This window comes from Cinclus cinclus, chromosome 8 (genome assembly GCF_963662255.1).
Source record: "Cinclus cinclus chromosome 8, bCinCin1.1, whole genome shotgun sequence".
Classification (NCBI taxonomy): domain Eukaryota; kingdom Metazoa; phylum Chordata; class Aves; order Passeriformes; family Cinclidae; genus Cinclus; species Cinclus cinclus.
Window position 1 is genome coordinate 19,345,859 of NC_085053.1, and position 21,669 is coordinate 19,367,527.

Genomic DNA, 21,669 nt, shown 5'->3' on the forward strand with positions numbered 1-21,669 from the left:
GATGACAGACTTGCTTTCTCATTAGTAGCATTCCTCTGAAAAATCCAGTTCACCGTGAAAAAAACACATGATCAATCTCAAAATGTTCTGAAGGTTCCAAGAATTTGAAACACCAACTTTCCTATTCAAAGAACACCAGCTGTGCTTCAGCATTCTGAAAAGTCTGAGCTTTGTAATGAAAGCTTATATTGTCACCCAAAGAAAACCAATTATTTGAAGCTTGCACATAGATTCAGTTTCCCCTCACAAAATGAGAATTGTAATACCCTGAGCGACAGAAAGGCAAGGTAGCTTCCATGGAAAAAAATATTTTTGAAAGAAACTAACCGTGTAATTCTGTACTTCACTGAAATGCTAAATATTTTAAAATTAAATCCTTTGATAATTAGTGGAGGCTTGAATAAAAAATAAATGGTACTCACACAACCCTAGTCACACAGAACAAACAGCAGTAAAACTTGTATTTTTAGCAGAACCTGTCTAAATCCATAGGTTGCTTTCCTTACTGAAAACAAATCCCTACTTGCTTCAATACATAGCTCTTTGTAAATAAGTCATCTGGATGTCTCAGTTTAATTTTAGTCAAGGCTTGTGTTTTACAGAAGTGCAACTTTATTAAACATTATCTGTATTGTTGTCTGCATTCATATACTTTTTACCGGTGATGCAGGAGGAACCAAAGTGCTTCTTCCCTATGTGGCCAAAGGGGTTTGAGGTCAGACCTTGCTTTATGGCATTTCCCTCCTTGAGACACTAATGGTGTTTTTGTTCTAAGCTGTCTCTGTTTTCTTGGGACAGGAAAAGATTAGGGAGGATCTCAGTGGCCAAGAGCATCACATTTCTTTAAGAAACCAATCTAAATCTCTGAAAAGTTTCACAAGCCTTCCCAATGTACATATGGGGATTGTACTTGGTTTTAATTATTTTTTAAGTGAATGATGACTGGCTTAATGATGAATTTTCTGGAAAGTTTATCTCATTTTCACACAAGCATTGTTGAATTGCAGAATTTGTCACTGGCATGGTATTAGATAAAAATGATGAAAAGTATTTTCTAGATCTTCTGCATTGTAAATAATCGCCCTAGGGAATGCAGGTGGTTGTTGCTGCTCGCAGAGAGAAAATAATTATTGTTTCTAAATAAACATCCAACAAATGGCAGCCAACAGAAGTAGCTCCACAGAAAAATTGTCTGAGTTATTGAAAATTGCAAATCTCACTGGTCCATGATGATAAATGGAGGTTTGGTAGTACCATATATTGAGTTAATGAAAAGTGTGCAGAATATTTCCTCACATCTGTCAGGGGACATACATCAAGTGAGCTGCAGTTAACTAGAATTTTGGCTGAAGGTGTCATTCAGCCTGGCACTGCCCCTTATGGACTGTTTCACCTCCAATTACACTGCTGGTTTTTGCAGGTGGTTTATCTAAAACATTCCCAAAATAGGGGGGAGATCACATTAGCATTTCAAACTGGAGTTTGAAAGCTAGAAAGAAATCTGATTGCAGGGAATTCTTGTTTGTGCAGCTTGAAATAAAGTTAGAAATGGATGAAGCATTAAAAAACTCAAGCAAACTTGTAGTTAAATAACATTTACAACAGTAGATGAAAATGCCCTCTATTTTAGGACATGACGGATGTCAGTGAAAAGAAAATCAGCCATGTCCAAACTAAACATAACATAACGTTGTGGTGTTTGGCACAGGAGTGAAAGCTCCTGGATGCTCAATGCAGTGCCAGTATCCGCAGCTGATAAACTGGAGGGACTTCCAGACAGGTTATGACAATGATCTTTTTCCTGCACCTTTCCATGGGAAAGAGAAATTTTAGAAGTTATATCCAGAAGACACAATTGTAGGATGCAAGGATGGAAGAGCATGTGAGACAAATTCAGAACAGAAGCAAACAGCAAAATTTATTCTGACATCACCATCTCTATTGCTTAATTCATCACAATTTGCAATGGATTCCCCATTAAATGAAAAATTTTGGTTATTCCTAAAAAGAAAAATATTCATAAAATTAAAATAGGATCTAATTCAGGGAAGTCGGCAGTATTGCTCTACATAGCCAGAGCTGTCACTTCCAGCTTCATAATCCATTAACCAGATCCATGGAAGTGAAACACAATCACTGTTTAGGAAGTGGACAAACTACCCATATGTTATCATCTGCAATGAGGAATAATTTCTTCTTAAATTAAAAATAAAAAAGATTTATCCGCAGAAAACAGGTACCACAGCTTTCCCACGCTTTTGGGAGATGCCTAGTTTAGAAGCCACATTACACCACTGTTCCTTAAGTGTTGGTATTTTTGGTTGAAAAGTTGACAATCCTAGTAAAATAAGGAGATACATAAGATTGAGGAAGTTATAATGATTTTCAGGTGGCAGCAGCTAGAAATGCATTGAGAACACACTCTTATTATTCCTACTGATTTAGGCAGGGATTTGCTCATGAAGGATTGAAAACAAATAAGAACTGGTTCTGTTTTACCCTTGGTAATACTGGAGGGTGAAGTGAGACACACCACTGAGGTATAGGTGCTGCTTTACCATTTTCGGACACCCACACAGAAATCCCTTCATTATTGTTGCTCCATCCCTAGTTTGCTTCGCTTAATAATTAAAATTGACTTATGCAGTTACTTCTAGACAAAGTAGAAAAATCAAAAGAAAAACACTAGCAACATGGGAAAACAGAAAATAAACACGTGAGGAAAAATACATAAGGTTGTATAATAACTATTGGGATGGGGAGCAAGAAAAGTTAATTGAAGACTTGTACAGGAAAACGGATAAGCAGAGGCACTGAAATGAAGCTGGAATATGCAGACAGGGAGCTCAGGGAACTATTATACTATTATAAATGGTATAGTATAATATATATATTACAATATAATACTATTATAAAATATTTTTAGTGGAACACTGAAAAAAAACAAAAAAATCCATTCAAAACAGCACAAAATGGCAGGATGAGGACACCAGGGAAAGATATTTCTCTCTAATCCATTCTCTTTTTAAAATATTCTTTTTCATCAAATACTCTGCAACCTCAGATTGATTTTTATATTATATTTTGTCATATACAGAAAAAATCCCTACAACTGAAATTACACTAGGGCTCACCAATTATTTTTTTAAATATTATGCAATTAGCAGAGGTCACAAATTGGTATCTGACAGAAATTTAGAACAAAACAGAACAAGAGATATTAACACCATTATTACAATCATAAGGAATACTTTGGGTTATCTAAAATAAGCCCCTTAACATCTTATTTTATTTTTTTTTTAACCACAGGAGTTCCAAAGAGGATTCATAAATAACTGCAGAGTCCTCATACATCTACCATTAGCTTCTCAAGTTCCACTTGCTTCTAAAGATCTATTGCTGTGAGTGTTACATTGATGAGTGTGGGATGAATTTTTTCTATTTTTTTATTCACAGACCCCTTTCTATTAATTTGGAAGTACATAAACAATGAAATGACTACAAAACACAGGCTTGGGGTGTGATTCTCTCTTATTTCATGCTAAACTCAACAACTTAGTGCCATGGCACACAAGTGTGGAGATGTTGTGCTGGTTTCCCTCCCTGACAGTAAAACTGCTAAGCCAGCTTCCATACCTGGAATATTGAACAGAGCAACAGCAAGGAAATGGTAACTCTCACCTGAAGAAACAACAGTAGCAGAAGTAATAGCCTGTCTTTGTACATTTATGTGGAGTAATAGATTTAGACAGGTAGACAGAGGGAGAAGTTCTGTCTTTGTGCTGTGATCATTTGAGCAGCACCCTGACTTACACCAGTTTTCAGCTGATAATAATGAGCGCCTCGGGCAGTGTGGTGGCAAGAGATGATGGGAAAGACACCGTGCAATTACAGGCCCTCGTAGAGCTGAAAGCAGACAACCTGAAGCAGAGTTGGATGTAATTGGGGGTGAGGAGAGAAATCCATAATTTGGTGGCATGGTAACAGAAAATTAATGGACTTGAGAGGATGAAGCAATTGCTTGTTTAATAGTGAAGCTGATGGTGCCACAGAGTGGGTTTGGAACATATACATTTTTCATAACACTGAGATGCAAAACCTTTCTGCCTGTGCATACATTAAAAAGCACTAGATGGTTAATTTTTTCCCCAATAAGGATATTCATCTGGGAGGTAGGTGCCTATTATGTGAGAAGCAAATGTATTGCTCTTTTATTAACACAGTCATTTTTGCATGATGTTCTCCATTCCTTGGAGGCCTTCTGAGCTTCCAGTAGGCATTATCCTCCACCATATTTGTATCTCTAACTCTGTTAACCTGAAATCAATTTCACATATTCAGTAATAAACAATTCAAAATCTTTCAGCCATTTCTCTATACTACTATGACCCCTGCCATAAATACTCTCTTTATCTTGGAAATCATCATGAAGTATCTGAACTAAATCAGGCAGCATATGCATTATTTCACATAGGATTTAAAAGGACGTGATTTGCATGTGTTTGTTCTGGGTTATCTGACTTTTCAGATAAGTTGCTTCCAGCAGGAACTTTTCAAGCTATAAATACAGCCAGCATCTCTACATATAAACTCTGTGTGCATATTCACTTTGCAAATCATTGAAGACTTGCACCCTGACACGTATTACGTCTGTTCAACAGCTTCTGTAGCAAAGTCAACTATATTAATTATTTTTTAAGATTAATTGAAACCAAAGAAATGCTTTAGTATATGAGCATATAGAGATCTTTTCTACCTGGAAAGCACACTTTTTCTTATTTTAAAAATATACATTCCACTGTTGGAGTTATTTTCAGTATGTATTTACTTTTTAAAGGAAATTGCTTTTAAAGAGGCAAATGGTATTACAAAGAAGCAGAACAGTGGTGTTGAGCATCCAGACAGATCACTTCTGAAGAGCTTGAATGGAAAACTTAATTATGGTCTGAGTTAGGAGATGCTCCATGAATTTATTTTTATTCTGTTCCTGTAGAACCCAGGAAAACATTCAGCCTGAGGGAGAAATCATCTTACTCTCTACCTCCACTGGGTGTAGATTAAATTGGTTGATTTTTACTTTAATGCACCTAACCCCAAAGGAAGGGGAAAGACATTACTGATTACAGAGTCAGGTACAACTCGAAGCTGTCCAAATCCTCACACAGCTTTAACAACCCTCTATGACTTAGCTTGCCTTTCTTATTTACCAGAGCTCAGAGATGCTGCAACAATGAAGCATTAATGTAAAATTCAGTATTTTGAAATGTAGACAAAGGGCAGAGAGGTACAAACAACTGGCATGAGGCTCAGTCAATAAAAGCTGTAATTTGTCGCTTTGTTTTATGCAGCTCAGGGACATTACAGAAAGCTCTAGAATTATCCAGCTCTTCCCCAAATGCCTTTGGTTTTTCTTTCTACAACAATAATGCTTCTCTTCCAATAGTTTTTCTTCCATCTTTATCTATGAAGACTTCTATGAGGCTTGGATGTCCCCTTGTTCTTCAGGTTGAACTCTTTAGGAATAAAGCAGTTAAGAATCAGCTCCTACAGCACAATTCCCTTATTTCTTCAAGTACCCTGTGAGATGAGTGCTGGAATATTCACGTTCCCAGAGCACCCAGTTCAGTGAAACATCTCTGATCACCAATATGTTCAAATAAATGCTTTCCTCAATGCCTTTTTTTTTTTTTGTTAATATTGACTGCAACAGCACTTCTCAGGCAGATTGTGCCCTATAACTAAATGACATTAACCAGTATGTTTGTGTGCAGAGAGACTTTTCCTGATTAAAGGTTTTAAAAATATACGTTTTCCCCTGCCTGTAGAGCTTCTGTGTCACTCTTCCTTTTGTTTAAAACCAAATCATTTTCTAGCATCAGCTCCCACAGCATGTACAAATCATAGACAGGCACCCTGGATAAATACACAGTGACATTGGCTTCCCCAAAAGGCCCTATGAGCAACAACTAATTCAGCTAAGAAAGCAAAAAAAATTTAGAGAAACTCAGAAATAAAGGACATTTCTTCCTATAAATATTATTTTCTTCTATTGACAGTTTGCAATTTATTTCAAAGAAAAACACTGATGCTGCTGCCAAATGTAGCCAAATATTTCCCTTTCAAGATCAATAGCATTTCTCCCGTTGGCTTTTGTGTAAGAGATTTTGAATGCAAAATACTAAAATATTGTTGCCTGGTTTTTTACTATTAGATTACTTCATAACAATTACTACCAAAAAATATTTTTTTGCCCATGTGTCATCACAACTTTATGAAGAATAATGCTACCATCTGAAAGCTAACCAAAAAAGTCCTGAGTTAGTTTCAGCTGTAAATTTAGCCAGTTATTCAAGCACAAGGACTAATGACTCAGCTGCAAGAACAAGCATAGGGTAAACCATAGGCTTAAACATTGGAGGATGTGGGTGTTTCATATGCAAAATCTGCATTTAATTCAAGAAATAATGTGACATTTTTAACATCTAGGACCTTAGCAATACAAATAATTTCATCTGCAATAGTTGTAGTTCTTGAAAATGAAATTTCACACTGTAAGAACCAGAACATTTGAAAATTTTTGGCTTTTCTATTTTCCTTGGAAGACACAAATAAATTTTAATTCCCAGTTACACAGTTCCTGTGTATTTAACAAAATTCTGACCCAGAACAAGCAGCATTTCCACTGGTGGTCTCTAAATAAATAAACTTCATAAATGGTATTGGAATCCTTGATAATAAGCCCTCCCTTGCTCATCTCAAGATAAAAAGTACTAAATTTTCATTAAATAAATTATTTCTCTCTAGAAGCAGGACTCATATCAAACAGGATAATATTCAGCAGATGCCAGTCTGAGCTCAGGATGGGCTCATAAAGCCAACTTCAAATTGTGCTGCTGCAGGAAGGATATGAGTTTGTTTCCTGCAGCAAGAAGTGAGCCACTGCTATTTTAATTTCTGTACCAGTAAGTTCTGTTTTGACATCTAAATTACTGGAGCATGTTGTTTCAGAGCAAAAAGGAGACTACTTGATTTATAAATGAAAGCTGGCAAGCTAAGGAGATGCTGACAGAAACTATTGCTTTAGTCATCACGGAATATGACATTCTTGCATCTAGCATGTATTTTTTGGAAACAAATGTAGGACAAAATCCCACATGATCATGTAGGCTGAAAGCATTTTTAAAATATCATAAAACACGTGGATGAAGTGGAACTGATTGACATAATTTATTTAACTTTTTCAAGCTTTTGACAATATTTCTTCCCAGATGCTATTAAATTTTAGGGAAGCCCTAACTAATATAATTAATTTATTTTTGAAAGCATGATAAATGTCCAAGAAATGTCTTGGTACAGAAAATGGCCAATGTATTGATCAGAAAACTGGAAAGTACGAATCAGAAAAATCACCCTCACTATGAAAATGAAATCTGAGAAGGGATAGCGGTGTGGAAAAGAAATGCATGTAATTTGACAATAATGTATTGCAGGAGAAAGATGAAAAACAGACCCAAAAAAGATCAAAATGAAGCCTCTGTAAGCTTTTTTTATTAGAATTTCATAACTTTTCCGCTGGCTGTTTGTTTGGGCTAAGTGCTTTACAGAATGCCTGAAACTCCAACACTTTGGAGTCTAATACCATAGTATTAATACATTTCTTTTTAAACATTGTTAAAGTAAAAATAATTCATTGCAAAAGCAAGCTAAGCAACCTATACTGAGTATTCATATAACATTATCTATAAAAACTGCTGTAACTGACTTTTCCTTCAATTTATGCACTAAATTAGAGTTTTTGATATTCTAAACCAGAATCCACCACTTTACATTTACTGAACAGTAATTATTTTATAATTGGGGGTTTTCTCTGTATTAAAATAGTTTTGGCTGCTGCTCTCCATCACTGCAGCTCCTTCACCCCTGCTCTGTGTTTCTGCTGGATGTGAACATCATGCTGTTCCTCACACTGTGGTTGTTTGGTTGTTTTCAGTGTCACCTGCTAAAAGATATATCTGTGAAGCTTCCACTTTTCCACTTACTGCCCAGTGCTAGTATGGGTGGTTCTGACTGTTTCAACCCTTGATTGCTTTGGCACTATAAGCTCAATCTTGCAGCTGCATAGTGATATTAATTTCTGCTGGGACCCCAGCAAAACATGGGCAACAAATCACAAAATTAAGTGCATTCAAAGTGTTTGTCTTTGTAATATAAACCAGCTAAAAGTATACAGAAGGTCTGCCTCTCTGTCAGCCTTCCCCAGTGTTGTAGTAATGACTGGGACTCAAACAGTGACTAGAAATAGTAGCTATTTAGAAAATTTTGCAACCTTATGTTGTTTTTTATTTACCTTAAGATAGCGAATGTATGATTTATATTTGCCTTTATTATTAAAATTTTACTAATGATAAAAATATTACTAAAACTATTCATGTGATCCAGAGTGAATGGCATAGGCTTTGGACCCTGGCACTTAGAGAATTTGGAAAATAGGAACTTAGTCTTTAGTGTTAATACATTCAGCAAATGTAAGAAGTTCAAGAAGCAATTTGTAGGGGTAGAACAAGTTTATCATTAAGTTTTTTGACATTTAGTGTTGACTACTTGGATATGTTTAAGCCTTCATTTATAAAGGCTTAAAGATATCTTCCACGCACTTTCCTTCTGTTTACAATTCTTATAAAATAGAACACATTAAAGAAATTGAAGGTTTGTTTACTTTTGCAGTGAAATTACTTAAAGTGGAAAAAAAAAACCCCTGTGTGAATACATGCCAGTGTTTTTGCATATGAAAGGGACTGGGGGAATTTTATGTACCTACTCTCCCACATGATTTAAGCTGTAGTGAATAGAAAACTAAATATTTTGAATGTTCCTTTCTCTTACCATAACGTTTTTGCTTTGATTTTGAATAAAATTACTCAGATAATCTTACAGTAAACATATGTTTTAACAAAAAAAAATAAAAATTTAAATGGGGTCCCACTGAAAAATCTCGTAATTAGTAATCATTAATAGAATTCCAATTCTCTCCTTTTGACTTCCTAAATCTTATAAGTTTTTGTAACTCTTACAGAGTATTATATCAAAGGTAACTTTTTTTTCACCCTAAGGGTCACCTTCTTCTCCAATAGGCATGATAAATGTTAAGCAGGAAGCATTAATACTCATTCCATCTAAAAGTGGACTTGGGACAATTTGTAGAGCCAACAACAATATTTGCAGAGTCTTCAAGACGGTTCAGATATGCTAGTTCTTAAAATTAGTCTTCTAAAACTTTAGTTCAAACAATCACTGCATTTCATACAGCCATTATTGCTACCGAGGAAACAAAATTTCCTTTCGTATGTACTATAGTGTTCCAGTTGCCAGAAACTTTCAGAAGTCAGTGTCCAAACTTCCAGAGAACTATAATCTTTTATTTGATTCTCTTAGTTTTGAGAGTAGTCTCTACTGAAAAAAGAAGAAAAATAATCTGGAGGCAGATCCTAATTATTTGTAAAGCTTACTCTCTATTAAAATTATGTCAAGGGAGATGGGGAGCTGACTAAATACAAATACTTAATAAAACAGAAGATCTTGTAGACCCTTTTACACTGAATAGCCCCCGTTTCTTTAAAACCCCTTCAGTGGATCTTAGGAGGTTGCTGGCCTCCTCCTCCTCCCTGCAGCTGGGAATCAGGAGTCTGCAGAGAGCCCAGTAGCAGCTGGCTCTGCAAGCACCTGCTGCACATCAGCCAATGTAGCTCAACACTCTTCTGCCTTGTGTAATGAGACCCTTGGTACTTCCCTGGGTTTCATTGCCAGTAGGTTCCCATTGCCAGTAGCCCTCCTCTCGGACCCGTACGACTTCTGTAAATGCAGAAATAGTCATTGGAGAAGGGTGAGCTCTCTACGTGCTTATTCTCATCCGTACTCCAGCGAAGAAATTCTCACGAGCTTCTATTCCTGCTTGAGACTTTTTTATTTGTCCTTTTTCATCCTCAAGCCGAATCATGGACTCAAAAAAGGTTAGATTTGGGCCTTGTTTCATATGTCAAATACCAGTTATCTTCTAGCAAATCTTTTTCCAAGGCATTTAAAAAAAAAATCGCAAAGGTCCCCATGCTTGTACAATTCATGGGGGAAAAGGGAATCTTGCAGTTTTGTTTGAACTTTTCTCAATGTAAATAGAACAAACTGTAACCTTTAACCCTAAAGAATAATTAATATTTCCAAGGTATGTTATCAGATTGGGGTTATAACAAACTGTTGTGCAGCCTTAACGAGAAGCTATGAAATAAATTCTTTCTAAAGTTCCCACTAAGATGAGTGGTTGTTAAGCTCAGGGTTTCAGCAGAGGCAACTTTCCAAGAAACACTGACATGGTTTCTGTTGCCATGTGCTGACCTAACCTGTGAGAGAATACCCAAATTTGTTTAACTTATTTTCTATTACACTCACCATACTTAATTTAGTGATTTTTCTGAGGAGTGGTCTCCTGGCTGTAGTTCAAGGATATAATGAATAGTCCTTAAAACCAAACTCATTTCAGAATTCACATGGCTCCTGACCCTCTTTGTAAAGATCAAGAGATATGAGGGAACATGACATGCATAAATGAAGAAAACCCTCTGCTCACAGTACTTGAAGTGAGCTCATTTGTGTCTTGCACCCCATGAACAACATCAGAGATGAAAGCTAAAGTACCCACAAAACCTTTAATGGCCATTACAGCAGACTGGGGTGACATACAGAGCCTGACAGAGAGCAGAGAGAATGTTCTTGCAAAAGAAACAGAAATTACCTGCCTTGGGGTTATGTGAATCTGTATTATGTAGGCTCTATATGATGAAATTCTTACAGTAAGGTGCAGACACAAAGAGGATTGCTGGATATTTTTTTCCAATGTCTTAGGGACCAATAAATTTAATAAGCAACTTGACTAAGAGCTGTATTGCCCACATTGTAGGTTCCCTTTTAGTAAGGACTCTGCATTTACAGAGAAGTCTGTTCTTTTCAGTTAAGCAGACCAAAAAAAGCCCAGAAGGCAGGACACGGTAGGAAACTAGGGAAGTATATTTTCAAATTGCCTAATTGACATCTTGCAGTGGTAAGAGAGGGAGATGACCTTGGCATTAGAAAAACTATAGTGTTACCAAAATACAGTGGATGGTATAATACAAGAAAAGACAAGACCTGGCATGCTGTACAGAGCAGAGAATTTTGAAGTACTTGTATTGAAAATGTGAATGTGGAGCTTCAATTTGACATTCTGCTTAAAGACTGGAGGAGAAATTCAGTGGAGTACATAATGAAAAAACATTAAGACTTGCCTAAAAACAATGTAGTTTTAGCAATTTTATTTTTAACATAACAGATCAAGGGGTAGCATATGTATGAACAATCCTAGATATAAATAACTGGTTGTAGCAAGTTGCAGTGAAAAGATGCCACATTTTGTTCTTTACTTCTTTTACTGTGACTGGTATGACTGTCTGTTGGCACAAAAAGTGATGAACAGTTGGGAATGGATAGAACAGTTCTTTCTTCACAGAAAATGACAATAATTTTGTCTTCAATGTTATAGTTGTGTAGTGTGAGGCTTCTTTTTCTGTTTCAAGTAGATTACTGAATTGCAGAATGTGATATGGTGACAACAAAGTGAACAGATAGTTGTATTCACTGGCCATTAATGAAACAAACTGCAGTACTGTGTAAGAGGGAAAGATACAAATGTTAACCCTGGAAGTAGGGAAGATGATCACTGAACCAAAGGATACAGAAGCATATATAGTTACAGCAAAGACAGAACCACACAGGATTCACAAGACAGTCTCTGCCAGGAATTTTAGTTTATGTCTACATGGTAAAAAGCAATGCTGTGCAAAGATGTTTGTGCTAACAGTAAAGGATGTACTACACTTATAACACAAAATAGCCATATTAGTGGTTATCTGATGTATAAGTATCAGTGAAGGTAAGGAGCAAGGATGTATTACTTCAGTGAAGTGCTGAGTTGACACAATACTGATGTTTTCCTAACTGCTCTTTAGCTGCATTAGCAAAAAATAAAAAGTCCTCCAAACAGCTATCAGAAATGCTCAAAAGGATACTCTGCAATGGGGAAAATGCCCAAGGGGAAAAGCTGTAGTTCTCTAGTGCAATGTGTACCCTGAGTCAGACAATGGATGAGTAACTTTTCGTCTTTCTCAGTTCTCCACTAACATTGTAGCTGCATCTAACCCTGTTAAGCCTAAATAAGACTCCACAATACCGGAGAAAAATGCCAGGAGCCCATAATGTTAAGAGCATCAGACTCTGCTGACAGTTTTGACACTTAAATGGCTTCCATCATTACAATACCTGAGCGTTCACAAATCTCAGTAAATGTATCTTTATGACACATTGCAAAATAAGAAAGTGGAACATTTTAGGTCTCTCCTCTCTTTCAGGGTACATCTACAGAAAAGAAGGAACAGGTGCAAATGCTCAAATAATCCCAGAATGGTTCTAGATTGGATTACTAGAGGCCAGTTCACTAAGTCTCATTTTGTCCTTTGAATCAAAGCTGAGAATAATATTGCAGAAAAAACCTTCAGTTGCCACTTGCATAAGGAAATAGAAATAGCTAACAACAGCTAATGATAGCAACTTAGATGCTGTAAACAATGATAGATTCAGAAAACAAGGATGTTAAACACTGGGACTATAGAGCAGAAGCTGTCAGATGTACTAACATTTTAATAGGACTGTGAGTGTGAGAGCTGAAAGACCATCTTGATTCTACTGAAGTAGCAACTTCCATGAGTTAATATGCAAATTTTCTCCACCAGATAACAGCAAAGTGGTTTTGCCATAAAATCAGGAAGTCACCAACTGTGAACTTTTCACTGGTGGGAAGATCCACTGGTGGCAATTAGAGCTGGAAATCACTAATGGAACTTTGGGTAAGAAATTGTTTTTTTGTTGTTTAAGGCAATGCAGGGCTGAAATGCAGCTTTGATTCTTCAGTTGGATGTTCACAAAATCAGCTGTGGTTCAGGATGGGAAAATTTGCTTATGGATAATAAATATTCTTGATTCAATACAAAAGGTCTTCCCAGGGAAGAGATATTTTTTTCCAATCTAGTTTCTTAATATATCTCATCCAAATAAGAAAAATTAATCTTCTTTAAGCATCACTTTAACTACAAGAATGAAATTACAAGCTGCTAGTCACCCAGAGGACACAGCTTAATTACCTTAAGATGAACTGTTTAAAATAACTTGAAGAATATTTAGGATATGTTATTTTAAACATCTCCTACAGTTCATTCCTCTTCATGATAACTTGGCTTAATTACTTATCTCAGTTTTAGTTTCAGATCTGTAAAAAAATGGTCTGTTAATTTTAAACATGTATCAGCTTTCACAGTACCAAAAATGGATAAAATCTGGGATAGTATGGCTGTCAAAACCAGCATTCCTGCTCTCTTTCTAGAGTTCCTAAATCAGCTTGGGCCATGCACTCATCACTGCCTATAGCTGGACTGGTCAAAGTTTATTTCTTTTTTTATAAAGTCATCTGCTTCATTCAAGCCACTGGGTGTACAAAAGACAGGGCAGCTTTCAAAAAGCTGGTATGTATTTAAATTATCATACTTCCAAAATTAGAAAAGAACACAGTGTTGCACTGATACTATTCACCTCAGCAAAGAATTTCTACCCTCAAGATTTCTCTGCATGCTTCTATGTACACAGATGGCAAGTTTCCATCCTTGGTCATTCTCTGGCAGACATGGGTATTTCTGATATACTTGTTGACATAAAGCATAAAATGGGAGACTGAAAATATTTTGAATCTTAGAAGTGTTTATGGTGCACATGCTTCTATATACACACAAATTACTCATCTATCGTTCCCATATAAAATGTGCATATATTTACAAACAGTTTGTTTACACTCATTTCCAGATAAAATTCATTTATGGACCTTCCTAGTGTGTTCTTCAAAATCTCACAAAACAGTAACACATATATAGTGTTGAGATGCAGTGTAAATCCTAGCAGTGATTAGAACATGCATAAACTTTCTCTAGTTCAGCAGTTTTACAGGAAATACTTCCAGGTTCTTGCTCATAGCCCTGTTTTTCTGCAAAAGGGCTATCAAATATAGGAGAGACACAGAAAACCTTAATTTTCAGTAACAGCTTTCCATGACTGCAAAGCTCCAGTTACTTGTTTTAGGCTTCAACTTACCTTTCACTGCTTTGAATCACCAGAAAATGAAAATGTGATAGTCATTATTTCCCATCCCACCTCTAATTTTCCCTCTACAGAAATTTAAAAAATATTATATAATGATATACATGGAATGAGATAAAGATTTACCATACAGTAAAACAGAGAAGACTCCTGAGTCTCAAACAAAACCTCTGGTCTCAAGATTCCCACAAACAGCTGCTTACATTCGTTGTTTGATTTGAAAAGGTCCTAAAACATTGAAAGTTTGCTCCACATGCCTCAGACTATCTGGGTTCCTCTTTGCATGCCCACTTGGTCATGCCTAAGAAGCCAGAAGTGCTCTGAAGATCCTATGTAGCAGTCAGGTTAAAAACACATTGAAAATGTTCCTGAAAGACTGTGCTTACAGCTGCTGTATTTTTAAAACTACTGAGAGGCATCTGAAAATATTTTGGTGGCATTGGGCCAATTAATAGGAAACCTCAGCCCAGTACCCTCTAGAAAACAAAGCAGATTCAAATCCCCATCTCTGACCTGTGGGGAGAAAGGTACCTCAGATGCCATTGAGGCTACATTTAAAGGAAACCATTCCTGCCAAGTCTGTATCACTTTGCAGCCGAGGATGCAAGATCCAGGCATCAGATGGCACATAAATGAGATTCTGAGCCTGCAGCAGGGAGGTGAGAGCACATGGGGGAGGTGGTGGCTAACAGTCCCTATTCCTAGCATCACTTCAGGGAAGGAGGAGTGGGATTTTTAAAATTTTCTTTTTAACGATTGTTTAATGCAAACACTGCACGGATGCGCGCAAATATCGGCACCAAGAAAACAAAGTCACCTACTGGTCCTGTGTTCTGCCAAACCAGATGCATCTTCCTCCCCTGAGGAAAAGATTCTCTGAGCTGGATTCTGGTTTGGGAGGTATGCCTGGCAGAGGCTGCCATTAGGACCTGGAATGCATGGTGAGAGTTCCTATGAAGCCTTTCATAATAGTTTGCTATCAGTGAGATTTGAAAAGACCTTGGGAGCTGCTTAAAGGACTGCAGGAGCCATGTTTCTCTGGGGACAGGCCCAAAATTAAAGGAAGAACGAGTAAGTGCAAGTCTTTGGGAATCAGCATTCAGCAGCAAACAAATAAAAAGCCCAAGCCAGCACCTCAAGTTGGGCAGCTGTATGATGAGAGAAACTTTAGAAATAAACTATAACTGATGTTTTCAGCAGCATTTTGGTAAGTCACAGCTTTTATCTAAAGTTCATGTCAATGTGAAAGTTCTATAGCAAAACTCCTTTTTTAAGTAAAACAAGAGAAAAAATTTATGTAACACAGTTCCATGGGGAATTTTTGTGTGACAGTTGACAGCCATTAGGCTTGTTTGATGATTATGAGGGCAGACAGCTACTTCCCTTACCCGCAACTGTTTAACTTCTAAATTTGTGCTCAAAATCCATTTCCAGCTTCAGCTACTTTTTCTGGGTTCTCTTTACTTCTCTGACTAATCTGAATGTCATTTTAATGTTTTCATAAGCATGGTAAATTCCCTAAAAGGACAAGTGGAACAATGAAGATATCAGAGAAATCTGCATTTCATAGATGCCACAGGATGCTGTCTTGTTCTGGCTGTTTCAATGAGGACCAGAGTCTTCTTTTAATGTTTAGTGTTTTTGTCTCACTACAGCCAGTCTTTTATTTTTTCCCCATAAATGCACACAGACTTATTAACGCAACAAGGTTGACACTGCAGCTCTAAGATTATGTAGAATCACTCTCAATGAAGCAGACTGGACCAAATCCTGCCTCCAGTAAGAGAAACTTCTCCTGCTATGGCAATGAGCTCTGTAAACTTTTTTCTGTCTAGACCAAGGGATATGTCCTACAAAGAACAGCTAAGCTCTCTGAGGGTGGCTTTAATAACTGTTGACCAAAACTGGGTTTGAAACCAAATGATCTCCTCTCCAAGAACTACAACATTATCTATAGAGGATAACAGTCCACATAAACTGGAGATTTGAAAATCTGTGTCCAGAACTGAAGTTCTCTGCTAAACATTAGAGTACTTGAAGTCACCTATGCACCTACATGTTCTCCTTCTTATAACTTAATCTAACTAATATCTCCCCACCATCACCAGATAATTTGTGTGCAGCTATTGTCTAGGTAAACAATACATAATGTTTCAATATTTGTTAAAAGTTCCTGAAACAGTAAATGTCAGCATATGCATCTATTTACATAATCCCTGTCCAATATTGTGTTATTATAGTCTTGATACCTTCTGAATTTAAATTTGAGTTAGGTTCTGATTTGTTAGTCTACTGACAGATTGCTAAAATGAATTTTAAACACAGACTGTATGTTCATGAAAATATCACATATTTAATTCTGTTAATTATAATGAACTTAACATATCATTATTCCAAAGAGGGAGCTTTTCAGAAAGGGCAGAGTTGTATTTCCCTATTTCTTAGAAGTACCACAGGTGGGGGCCTCAATTACTTCCTTAAAAACAAAAACCAGGATCAGACTATGAGAGCAGGTACACCATGACTGAGAACATAAGGCATACAGAGCATCAAACAAGTACAACCTGGGTACTGTAGTAAATTATCACAGATCATGTGAAAAAAAAAGACAAGGGAAAGATTTACACCTAAGGAACCTATAAGGGCTGAGATGAAGAATGTGGGTCTTAATTCTGTTAACCAAAGTATGTTAGAAGCAGTGTGGAATAACTGTTGGAGCATGAAAATGAATCTTCTTTGGAAATTTAGATTTTTATTTCTTGCTCATAAAATTCTCTAACAGTAGATTATAATTATAATTTATATATATATATATATATATAAAGCATATTTATTAAGTAGCTGTATAAAATACGAGTTGTGATTCTAAAATTATAACAGTCCCTAAGACAAAATGGTTCTGCTTCTCTCCCCTGACTAGAATTGTGATGCTGGCTAGAAGTGTCTTGAGATTTATAGCTTTGAATAACAGTGACAAGTTGCAGGTAGGGATTTAAGAAAAATAGAAATATTTTTATTTCCTTCTAGTCAATGTTGACCTTGTCTGACCTTGCCTCAAGGATTCACTCCACTGGGAATTAGGCAACTGTAATTCTATTTTATGCTGTTCTAGCGCTTACACTGCTCTCATCTGCATAGTATTTCAGTGTCCTCCAGGTTTGGCATCATTAGCAGCAGGATGAATGCTATACTATTTCTTTCTTCCTCCTTCTCTAGGGAAATAGCATGAATAAGTGCAATATTTTCTGTATATGCTGTTTCCTTTGGGCTGTAGTAGAGTAATTTAATCTTCATATGCTATGTTGTCACTTCCATACCCATTATAAACATCTTCTTTCTTCAAAAAGAAAAGAGAATATCTAAGGTGAACGCTGCAATTTAAATTATCTTCGGGACTCTCACGAAACAGAGTTAAAAAGTAAAGAAAACTCCATAAGAACAAAATCTGTTGTACAGGTCCCATCACAGAAATGCAATTCTATCCAGATGCCCACTTACTTTATGCACAAAGCCACATATTTCCTGAAGAGCTAAATATGCATACCAGAGGAGCACTTGTAAAGCCAATAGGAGCATCACAAAATACACACTTCCTCAACAATAAAGAAAAACTTGGAAGAATCCTAGTCCTCTCATCCTTGAAAACAGAGTTAATCAAAATCCTACATGGGAACACATACTCTCTGGAGAAGCTAATGTTATAATTTCCTGGGATTTTCATTTTGAAATTCAGGAAGATGCTGAATTATATCATTAAGGCTACTAGTATCAATGGATGATTTTGCAATTAAGGATGCTTTAACCTGTCTTGAGTCTGAACAGCACACAAAATCAGTCACACTTGCTGTGAGGAGCACATATCAATATGAACTACTTAGGGTATCAAAAGAAAAGAAACAGGCCATCTGTGCTCTCATACCATATGTGGTACCAAGTTCTGTGTGTTAATTACAACCAGACACAGTCTGTAACTTCGAACATGCCAATGACTCAACTGTTGTCAACTGCTCATTGAATTCATTGTCTTCATTAAACACTTAAGTAGCCATGCTATTAACCTAAAATAGAATTAGACTCATCCAGCCTGTCTTAAAGCAAAAGTACAGGAAGCCAAGTACAGCCACAACAATTAAGGTTTCAGAGATATACACTGAAGGACTTACTGTGATAATCAGCCCTTTTTCCTGGAAATATTTAACCAGTGGGACTGCATTCTGCTTGAAATTCATTAGTCTTCTTTGGGTGGCTTTCAGGTTATCATCAGGTCTCCCTTGCTGCTCTGCACGCTTCAGTAGCCTTTCTTTCAGCCTCTGACTGGAACATGCCAGAAACACCACCAAATCTGGGGTACAGATCTGTGGAAAGAGCAATTGAAAAAGTCTGTTTAAGTTGATTATCCAGCACTACAGGACTCAGCAATTCCATTCTTATGTGAGGCTCGGGTATGTTACATTTGCATAAGTTGGAACTTGACGTAGTCATTAATTTTCTGTTGTTTTTTTACAGGAAGTTTGTAGGCTTAAGGAGGGGCTTGTTTATCTTATTTGGAGGTTAGTCAACTTATTTCGCCTGATATGTAAGGAAAAAGTTCAATGAAAAAATTTTATTTCACAGCAAAAACCTCTAGGCTATGTTCATAATTTTCATTACCAGAAGGCTCCTCTACCTATTTTTTTTTTTTAAAGAGCAAAATATAGATGTCTCGTACTCTGCATGAAATGGTTAGATGGTTTCCATCTGGAAACTCTTCAAGTAAGGTGGTGTTTAAAATCCAGCAGCCACTTTGAGGTTGACTGATGGTTAAGACCAGGTGGAAACCAACCTATTTCAAGAGCCATGGTTTCTTATAACACTTTCTCTATTTCTCGAAATCTCTCTAAAGCTTCAGTGCACTTTTCAGGAGGTTGGGTAGGGCAGGTGAAAGGGTTTTGATTTCCCCTATCCTTTTTGGTCTGTGTGGTGAGCACTGGTACGTGTCACACACATCCCTGCACTGTGGTTCAGGAAGTAAAGCCTTATAGCAATGAGACAAAGAAAAATTGTTGAACTCTAGCTCTTTCCCAGTTAAATCTTCTTTATAAGATGCAATCAAACATTTAAAGAAGAGATATCTATGGTGCTTGATGTGGGGAGAGCAGTGATAGACCCACTTTCTTAGGAATATGGCTAAATGTTCACAGGCAATCTTTGGAGGTCACTACTACTTAGTACCTGTGGTGAAAAAAACAGAAGCCATAGACTCTCCACACATCTGTTAAATACTTCCAGGTATGGTGACTTAACCATTTCCCTGTTCCAAAGCTTGAAAATCCTTTCCATAAAGCAATTTTTCCTAATATTCAATCTAAGCCTTCCCTGGTGCAACCTGAGACTGTTTCCTCTCACCCTAAAATCACTCAGACACCTCAATTTGCAAGATTTTTAAAATGTGGCTACAAATGTATATTACCTTTATTCATAACATCTGATTTTGTTCTTTCCTCCATCTGGTTGCTGCAAAGAAATCTACCTCTCCGTAAAGTTTTCACTAGCTTAGTGTTGTCTTTTAAAACATATTAGAATCCTCTGTAAGGAGCATTTAAAATGAAAACAAACAGTTCAAGTTTTTATTGGATTACAGATTAGGAAGGATTTATTTGTTCTCACATACGAGCACAAAGTCATTTCTGCTATCTTTACTTACCCGAACAAAAAAGTTCATACTTCAGTTTTAACTAATATTAGTAAAAACAGTGGCTTCCTATTCTAGAAATGACATAATCTAGTTACAGTGCAAACAACGGTGGATGCTTAAGAATGTTAAACAGACATTTTTCTCATTATTTTTTCTCTCTACAGAATAATTTTGTCTTTGTTCAGTTTGATGCAATGTAAATTTGAAAGTCAAATTTGAGTACACACCCGTATCACTAAAACATCTACATGTATTCTAACTACTACAGTGTAAATAATAACTGATTTTTATCTTTATGCTAATTATATAGTTGCTATAATATACTGTTATTGAGGGCCAGAACAAACCAGTTAAGCTTCTGAATACTCTCTCTCTGTCTCTACCCAAGGATGCTGAATTGCATAAAGCCAACCATATTTCTAGACTGAATAGTCAAAACTTCCCAAGTGGACAATCTGGAAAATAAATAATTAAGTTTAAAAAAAAAAATCCCATCTAAGATGGGTTTCCTCCATTTGAGAGAATACAGCATGAAGTACAATCTGGCCTTCTTTACTGTCAGTGTGAGTAAAAAAAGGTTCCTAGGAAGTCAAAAGAAACCAATACAATTTCTCCAGCCTTGAGGTGGTGGTCATTAGCCTTTCCAAAGAGGTTGCTGACAGAGTAGGATATGGATATGAGGAAGCAGAAAGTGGTGAAAAAGCAGAGCCATATTCAAACAGTAAAGGACACTCTGAAAAGCAGCACTAGCAAGAAAGATGGTGGCCTCTTTATCATTACAGAAAATTAAATAGGATTTGAAAGAAAATCAAATTATTTTTAACACACATTGTAGATGACTGGAGACATGAACACACAAACTACAAAGATAATAGTTCTGGTAATTATTTATGAGTATCTATTAGATTTTGAAACAATTAACCTTATAACCTGTTTTTTAAAAATAACTTCCAGAGGGAGAGAAGCTCTCTCCTACCTCTATCACATGTACCTCAACATCAACAAAACCAGAGTAACTTTCCCTTCCCGTTTCAGACTATTGTAAACAGAGTAATTCTGTCTGTTCACAGGATTAATTAATTATGAAAGTCAATTTCATTAGCACGTAATTGGTTTTAAAGGCACATAATTATTCACATGAAATACTGTGAAAGTAAGTTTCTGTGTTAGACTTTCATGCAGTATGGACATTATTAAAAGTAACTCAGTGAAATTAAGGTTGCTTCACTAGTAATAGAAGAATAATGAGGAATTTGGGAATTCAAAAAGCATACAGTACTAAAAACCCAAATTATGACACAGATAGATTCTGAAAGAAAATGCTACAGATTTCAAAGGCTGTTAGTCATGGAACACTGATGAAAGGGAATGGCTGATGTACCTTGCAGCAGACTGAGCACAGAGGCATCTCAAGTCCCTGTGTGGATATCCAGCTGATTGAAGCTTCCTAACATACATTACACAGGGACTCAGAAATTACAACTGGCAATCAGGGATCTAGTAAATTGGAGGACAAAAGGAGCTTATACAAGTGAGTAATTTTATTTAGTACTTCCATTTCTGTGTATCCTAATAATAGTGGCAGAAAGATGGTAAGAAATCTTCAGATGTTCCAGGCCATAGCTGGCCTCACTTTCAATGCTCAGCACATCGGGATGGCACCTACTCAGGCTGTGAAGTCATACCAGACCTCCTCAAGTGCAGGGCTGGAGCATTTGGGCACCACAAGATTTCACATACAGCATCAAATCTCAAAGGGAATAAACAGACCA

At 36.6% G+C, this 21,669-nt stretch overlaps 1 protein-coding gene across 1 annotated transcript in view; it reads right to left on the bottom strand.

Moving 5' to 3' along the window:
- The window catches only part of AK5 (adenylate kinase 5), an 82,095-nt gene that overhangs the window by 43,778 nt on the left and 16,648 nt on the right, over positions 1-21,669 (bottom strand). Inside the window, exon 6 of the mRNA XM_062497338.1 lies at positions 18,387-18,578. Coding sequence (XP_062353322.1) covers positions 18,387-18,578 — 192 coding nt within the window. The remainder of the gene's footprint in view (positions 1-18,386; positions 18,579-21,669) is intronic.